Source organism: Phaethon lepturus, unplaced genomic scaffold (genome assembly GCF_000687285.1).
Source record: "Phaethon lepturus isolate BGI_N335 unplaced genomic scaffold, ASM68728v1 scaffold5972, whole genome shotgun sequence".
Lineage (NCBI taxonomy): Eukaryota > Metazoa > Chordata > Aves > Phaethontiformes > Phaethontidae > Phaethon > Phaethon lepturus.
The window spans coordinates 53,298-59,472 of NW_010525415.1; the positions used below are offsets into that span (position 1 = coordinate 53,298).

The window sequence follows — 6,175 nt, forward strand, 5'->3', positions numbered from 1 at the left end:
TTGCTATTTAAGGATCTGGATTACACAGAGACTGATTATTTTTCTTCTTTACCTCTAAGCAATTTTTAACATGCAACACACATCAAGATCACCAATATAAACCAGGATTCCTGCCTAGCAACCGGAATGAAAAAAACGTTAAGTTACAGAAGCTGCAGAGGAAAACTTCAGCCTTACTCATTTCACACTTGATGAATACACACTGACACCGATAGCAGCACTCTTTGCCATTTATACCTAACAACAGAGCCCTGTCGGGTGGCCAAAGGAAAGCAGCTTCTTACTCTATACTGAGATATGCTAAGAGGAGGAGACCTGGAGTCAGTGCCAAGAAAGGGAGTCCATTGTATCAAAGGGGTCATGAACACCAAAAATTGTTAGCCACAGTAGCAAGGAGCTATGAGCTGCTTACAGGCTTCCCCAATGGCAGAGGGAAGGTGACCTGTCTGGAAATGGCAACCCCTGGCTCAGTTACCATCCTAGACAACCAGATGGCAGGACTGCTATGATCAGGGAAGATCCTACGGTAATTTTTAGCAGTTTAAGGAGCAACCTTTAATCAACCAAAACTTACAAAACCTTCCCTAACCATCCAGACAGTAAAACAAAAATGGAAGTTTACTTAATTTTCTACAAAGCCTGAAGCACCGGGGCCAAAAAAGAGCTCTGCCCACATGGCCTTCAGGACAACACTCCTCAGAACCCAGCTGAGGGTAATGCAGCTGTGTGGAAGCAAGCAAGGAGCTTCCACATACCCTTAGGATGGGAATTGGAGACATTTCTATGCCTTCAGTACACCCTTAACAGGCAAGTTAAGGTTGCAACTGAAAATGCAACTGAAATGAGAGATCAGGGAGCAATAGCTCTGTTAAGCAAATGACTATCTTCCACCTGAAAGTGGTACCTATAGCTCTCGTCTTCATCATTCTCCAACAAGGGCAGAGCTATTAATTAGCAAGTTCCCAAATCTGTAACATCTGACTGAGTGGAGTAACTGCTTAGAACCACATTACTTAATCTTTGTCTCCAAGAGAACACAAGATGAGGTGGTTTAAATCTTTTTTGATTTAAAAAAAGATGACTGACTTAAGAGTTTCCCAGCATAGGTGGCTAACTCCCGTATAACAAATTTAAGCCCATGGGCAATAGCAGGCTTTTCTAGCCTCTCTGTTCCAGGTGACTCAGAAACAGCACACATGCCACCAGGCATCTGCAGACAACAGATCAAATACCACTGTTCTAGAGGCAGTCACACGTTGCTGTTAGAAGTCCCTGGACTGACTTGGAGAAACTCCAGTTTTAATCAGACCTGATCACTTCAGAATCACCAGCCCTGTGGGAATAGCTGCAAGTCAGGGCAAGAGAGCAGGTGATGACTTCTGAATTATTTTGCAGCAAGTAAACTACTATATTTTTGGTACTGGACATAGAAGGGGCTCTTAAGCCTATCTACAGCAGAAACACCACTTTTTAGCAAGACTGTGGAAAGAGAGGGCAGTGCCATGTATGTGCTGAAACAGACTGCTGTGCAGCAGAACACTGAAGGATTATTTAAGGCAAAATAATCCCTAGTGATCAATATCCAAGAGCCACAAGAGTAAATATTCTGGGCTAATTTGAGGGGCTCAGTCAGCATCACAAAACAAAAAAGCACAGCTGAAGAACTGGAAAATGTCAGCAAAAGGATAGAGAGCATTCCTTATTTGTAACTTATATATGTTATTTGTCAGTTTTTGTAATAATAGTTTACAAAACACTACAAAAAGTTGGGTTTGTAGCCTCTTCCTTGGGCTAGGCCTGCAGAAACAACACCAGAAGGTCTAGATGTCTGTAATCCAAAGTGCAGCTTGACACTTCACTCCTTAGGAGCCTTCTGGAAAGTAGGAACCATTAATGCTCATGTCAAGCTAAAAAGACAAAACAGAAAGGAGATTTAGCAGATGAGTGCCAGAGAGTGCAGAAGGCATTTCAAAACCAGTACAGTCAGTTTTCAACCTCCAATTACAAAGGCCCAGTGGAAATTTCCCTCCTACAACATAAGGGTCTTATGAAAACAGGGAAGCAGACCTAGCAGCTGCTAACAGCCAGCTGTAAGAACAGACTTGTCAAGCTGCCAAAGGCAAAATGTACACTCAGCCTGGTCCAGGTAGTTATCAAAAGCTCAAAGCAAGTTTAATTATGGCTCTGTTATGCTCAGGGCCATCAAGCTTTTACACAGGAACTGTAAAGGGGCAGCAAAGAACTCCTTCAAAGGGATCTTCATTCAAGGAATTCCTTATGCTGTAAACCATTCCTACATATTCTTGTAACAACTGAGAACTCAGCCACTAAGCTACAATGGCCTAGGTAGCTCAAGAACACACCTCTAGCACCACAGCAATCATTGCAAGAGTTGTAATCAGATGAAAACCCAAATGAAGTTTGCATAGGACATTCATCTCTATGTATACCTAAACCTTGTAAAAAAATTTGCACACATTAATGAATGGGGATGGTCCTCTATCACTACCACTCCAGGCAGAAAACAAGAAAACCTGCTTCCCATTAAAAGGTAACCTGGACAAAGCCTTTGACAAAAAGGCTTAAAAAATTTAAGGCAGCAGCCTTAAATTAAAAAGCTTTAAAGGCAGACAAGCTCCAAAGTATTTTTGGCTCCAGAAATGGTTGTAGCAGGCATTTGAAATAATAATTTTATGGGTTACAACAATCAAAAGCCAAGATGTCAAGCAAAGTCACTAGCTTTTTAACTTTTAAAGCAAGATTTAAAAAAAAAAAAAAAATCCATTCACATCATAGCTAAGCACTGAATAACTAGAAAAAAAAGCACTTGAAAGTTGAAATGCATGCTATTTCTCACAAAAAGTATTATAACTGCAACAAAACCCCTTACACTTTCCATACAGGACTAAACAAGCTCATCAACATCAAACAAACCCTTCTGCAACAAGGCAATTGTTGTCAGTAACCCAACAAAAGGAAAGAGGAAGTAAAATTAAAAGAAAAAAATTTTTAAGAAGATAAATCAATTGTGAAAACAGCCATTTTTATAGTAAAATCTTGCCTGTTTTGATCATGATTATACACAGACCTGAATCCTCCTTACCTGTCAATCAAGGAATCTCTCATGTTGGTAGCAATGGTACTTGGCTGAGCTTCATTCAGCCTGAAGATACTCTCAATGACAGAGAGCTCAGTGCTGGTTGTATCCAGCCCACAGAAGGCACACCAGTCATTTACAACCTGCCCTCGCTGCCACGATTCACTGTTCCAGCCTAGCAAAAACAAGGCAGTAAGAGTTAATGGGGTATGCCGACAGCAACACATTTTGTTCCACATCCTTACTACAAGTCTTTAGCAGAGGGCCTCAACTCACGCTCCTAAAAAGATTAAAGCTTCTGCCATCAAGAAAGTTGTAAAGATTTCAGATAAAAACGTTAATGGACAGCCTTTAATCTCTGGAGAGAAAATTGTGTGACATTCAGTGAAATACAATCTAACAAGTAGGAAGCACAAAGGCATAGCAATCATGAAATTCACAAATCCAAATGGGCAGGCACAGGATTTTATTACTCGATTTTTTTTAAACGATGCCTTTGGCCAAACCACAGACAATCTCACATTCTGTATGAATCAATCAGCACAATTTGCATAATCCCAGCAGAGCAGTATTTCAGAAGCAAACTAGAGGTGCTAAGCAGCTTATTCAGACTCAGAAGAGACACAGAAAATGTCTCAGAAGACTTGCCCCATTCAAGTCTTCTCCTTGGAACAGCTCTGCTGAGGAAACAGCATCTAGGAGCCCACAAGATGTAGAAACATTAAAACTGAGAACTGGGTTGGAAGGGAGTGGCAAGAGAAAACAGAAACCCACAAATGCCTTACCACAAGCGGGACCTGGAGCAATGAAGACAGTTCATCCTGATCATCAATTGAAGTTTTGGGGTGCACAATTCCTCCTTGGTTACTAAAAACACAGTAACTTCCTACCAGCACCTGATCTGCTACCGTTTGTCTGAAAACCTCAACCTTCAGTACATCTGCCAAGATCTCTTCTGTCTCCTGCAAACAGAAAGAAAGAATAAAGTCCTCCGTAAACCGGTATCGTAGAATTTGAAAGTCAAGCTATTCCTGCATGCAACCATCAGCTGCGATCCTTCCCTCTGAAAGCCTGCCCACACTTTCACAATCCATTGCAATCCAATCATTATCAAACCCTTACTCAACCTCTATACTCCAGATGGTTCCAGTTACCTGTGCATACCGAGCTGGGCCTTCACTGAGAAATGCTCTTCTCCCCTTTTTCTGGAGGATGTTGTCAGTACCTCGGTTGTGTCAATACCTGTTCCCTGAGCATTCCCTGTGAACCAGTCCTCTTTTGTCCCACACCACTGGGACACAACTGTCTTATCCTTCTACATAACTCTAAGAACTTCCTTCCCCTCCAGGTTTTCATTGTGAATTATTTTGATTTCTCACTCTCTGGCCATCTTGGCTTACTTTTTAAACTTATTTAAAACATAATATGCTGCAAAGGCCATTACCTTTCTCCCCTCCCCTTTTTTTACCTTTGCACTCCTAACACGACGTATTTCTTCATCAGCTTTAGCACAAACTGAAAGCACACACTGTAAAGACCTTCACTACCTGTAGCCACACAACACACCCCTCTCTAATGCTATTAAGATACCAGTTCCCAAACATAAAGTAGCAGCAACTTTGTCTCCTCTGCCCTCATTTTAAACTTCCATACAAGAACCTTCCATTTTTCTTTCACCCCTCTGTAAACATGCACACCACCACATCCATGGCCTCTTTAAACTACTACAAATTTCAGCTAGCTTTGCAGTAGCTTGTAATTACTGCTGTAGTCCTGACTACACTCTTCTTTATGCTCTCTTTATTACACACATGCACACTCTCTTTTATTCATTCGATTTTACATATGCAAAGCAAATTGCACCTGACAATGTATCTCCATACCCTACTATTTCCCTTCTGTGAAGGGCCTTCACTACAACATGCTGAACAAGAAGGCACATGCTATACTTGGGCAGGGTCCACATCCACAAATCAAGGTAAATATAGGAGAAGAGGCAGATCAACTGAAACGAAGACAGAAGTCCAAAATCCAATTTTAAGACTTCTTGCTTGAGAATAACTGAAACGTGAGGCAGCACAGCCTCCTGCATGACATTAGCTCAGCTGTTAGCACAGCTCTTCTGACCCCCATGCTACATACAGTAAATCCTCAACAACTACAAACCCAAACTGCAGCTTGGCAATCATTTCACATGCATCCGCTATGAATTTAAAAGTGTTTTATAGCCATATACCCTGTCAAGATCCGGATGAACAAGAGCTACATAGTCATTGCAGGTAGTGACATTGCCCAGTGCTGAAAGACGCTCTTCTACTCGTAAATCTGTTTCTCGTTGAATTCGTACAGAATCTGGAAGGCTATTGCGGATGTGTTGAAGCTCCTGGTCTGTCGTACTGCTTGGGACCAACAGGCCATGTCTGTTTCCTAAAATGACAAAAAAAAAAAAAAAAAAAAAATTTAAAAAAGAATGTTTCCACAGGGCTTGCTACTTTCCTGATGTTCATATAACGGCTTGAACTGCCCTTACCCTATCCGCTCCTCCCAAGCCCAGAATTCAACCCAAAAGAAATAATGTTACCAATTAACAGTAACGCAGCATCACAGGTAAGGGAAAACTGGGCTGAAGCACAGACTTATCTCAGAGTAGAAATCGGTGAAGAGCACCATCTTTAATCACTCCTCTTTCTCAAAAGAACTAAAGGAAGCCTGAGGTTCCCAATGAAACACTTTCACTAAGAATTTCCCCTACAGATGCCAACTGCCCCACAAAACGTATAGATGCTGCGTGTCTGCATTACTTTACTGTGGTAAAGCACTATGACATGATTCTTTTCACAAGAACAAAACTCAAGCAAGAATTTTGTCTGACTGAATAGGGTCTCACTAGCCAGAGACAAATGAAAGACCTTTCTTTGACTTCCACATTTGTTAATGCCCTTCCTCTCCCTGGGCTCTGCCCCTCCAGTGCTGCCACTGAACCATTAACCTTAAGAAAAATGAAACTTCTCCTAGTTTACCAAAAAGTAGACTTACACATATCTTTAGCCCATCTTCAAGCCCTGAGAGGCAAACACA

At 41.5% G+C, this 6,175-nt stretch overlaps 1 protein-coding gene across 1 annotated transcript; it reads right to left on the reverse strand.

Annotated features, from left to right (window-relative positions):
- Positions 1 to 1,674: 1,674 nt before the first annotated feature.
- EIF6 (eukaryotic translation initiation factor 6) lies at positions 1,675 to 5,524 on the reverse strand (the record flags this gene model as incomplete). Its single annotated transcript, XM_010282731.1, is given in 5 exon segments — positions 1,675 to 1,907; positions 3,104 to 3,248; positions 3,251 to 3,272; positions 3,883 to 4,059; positions 5,334 to 5,524. Coding segments are annotated over 5 exon segments (545 nt in total), but the record flags the coding sequence as incomplete, so codon positions are not given.
- Between the last annotated feature and the right edge of the window lie 651 nt (positions 5,525 to 6,175).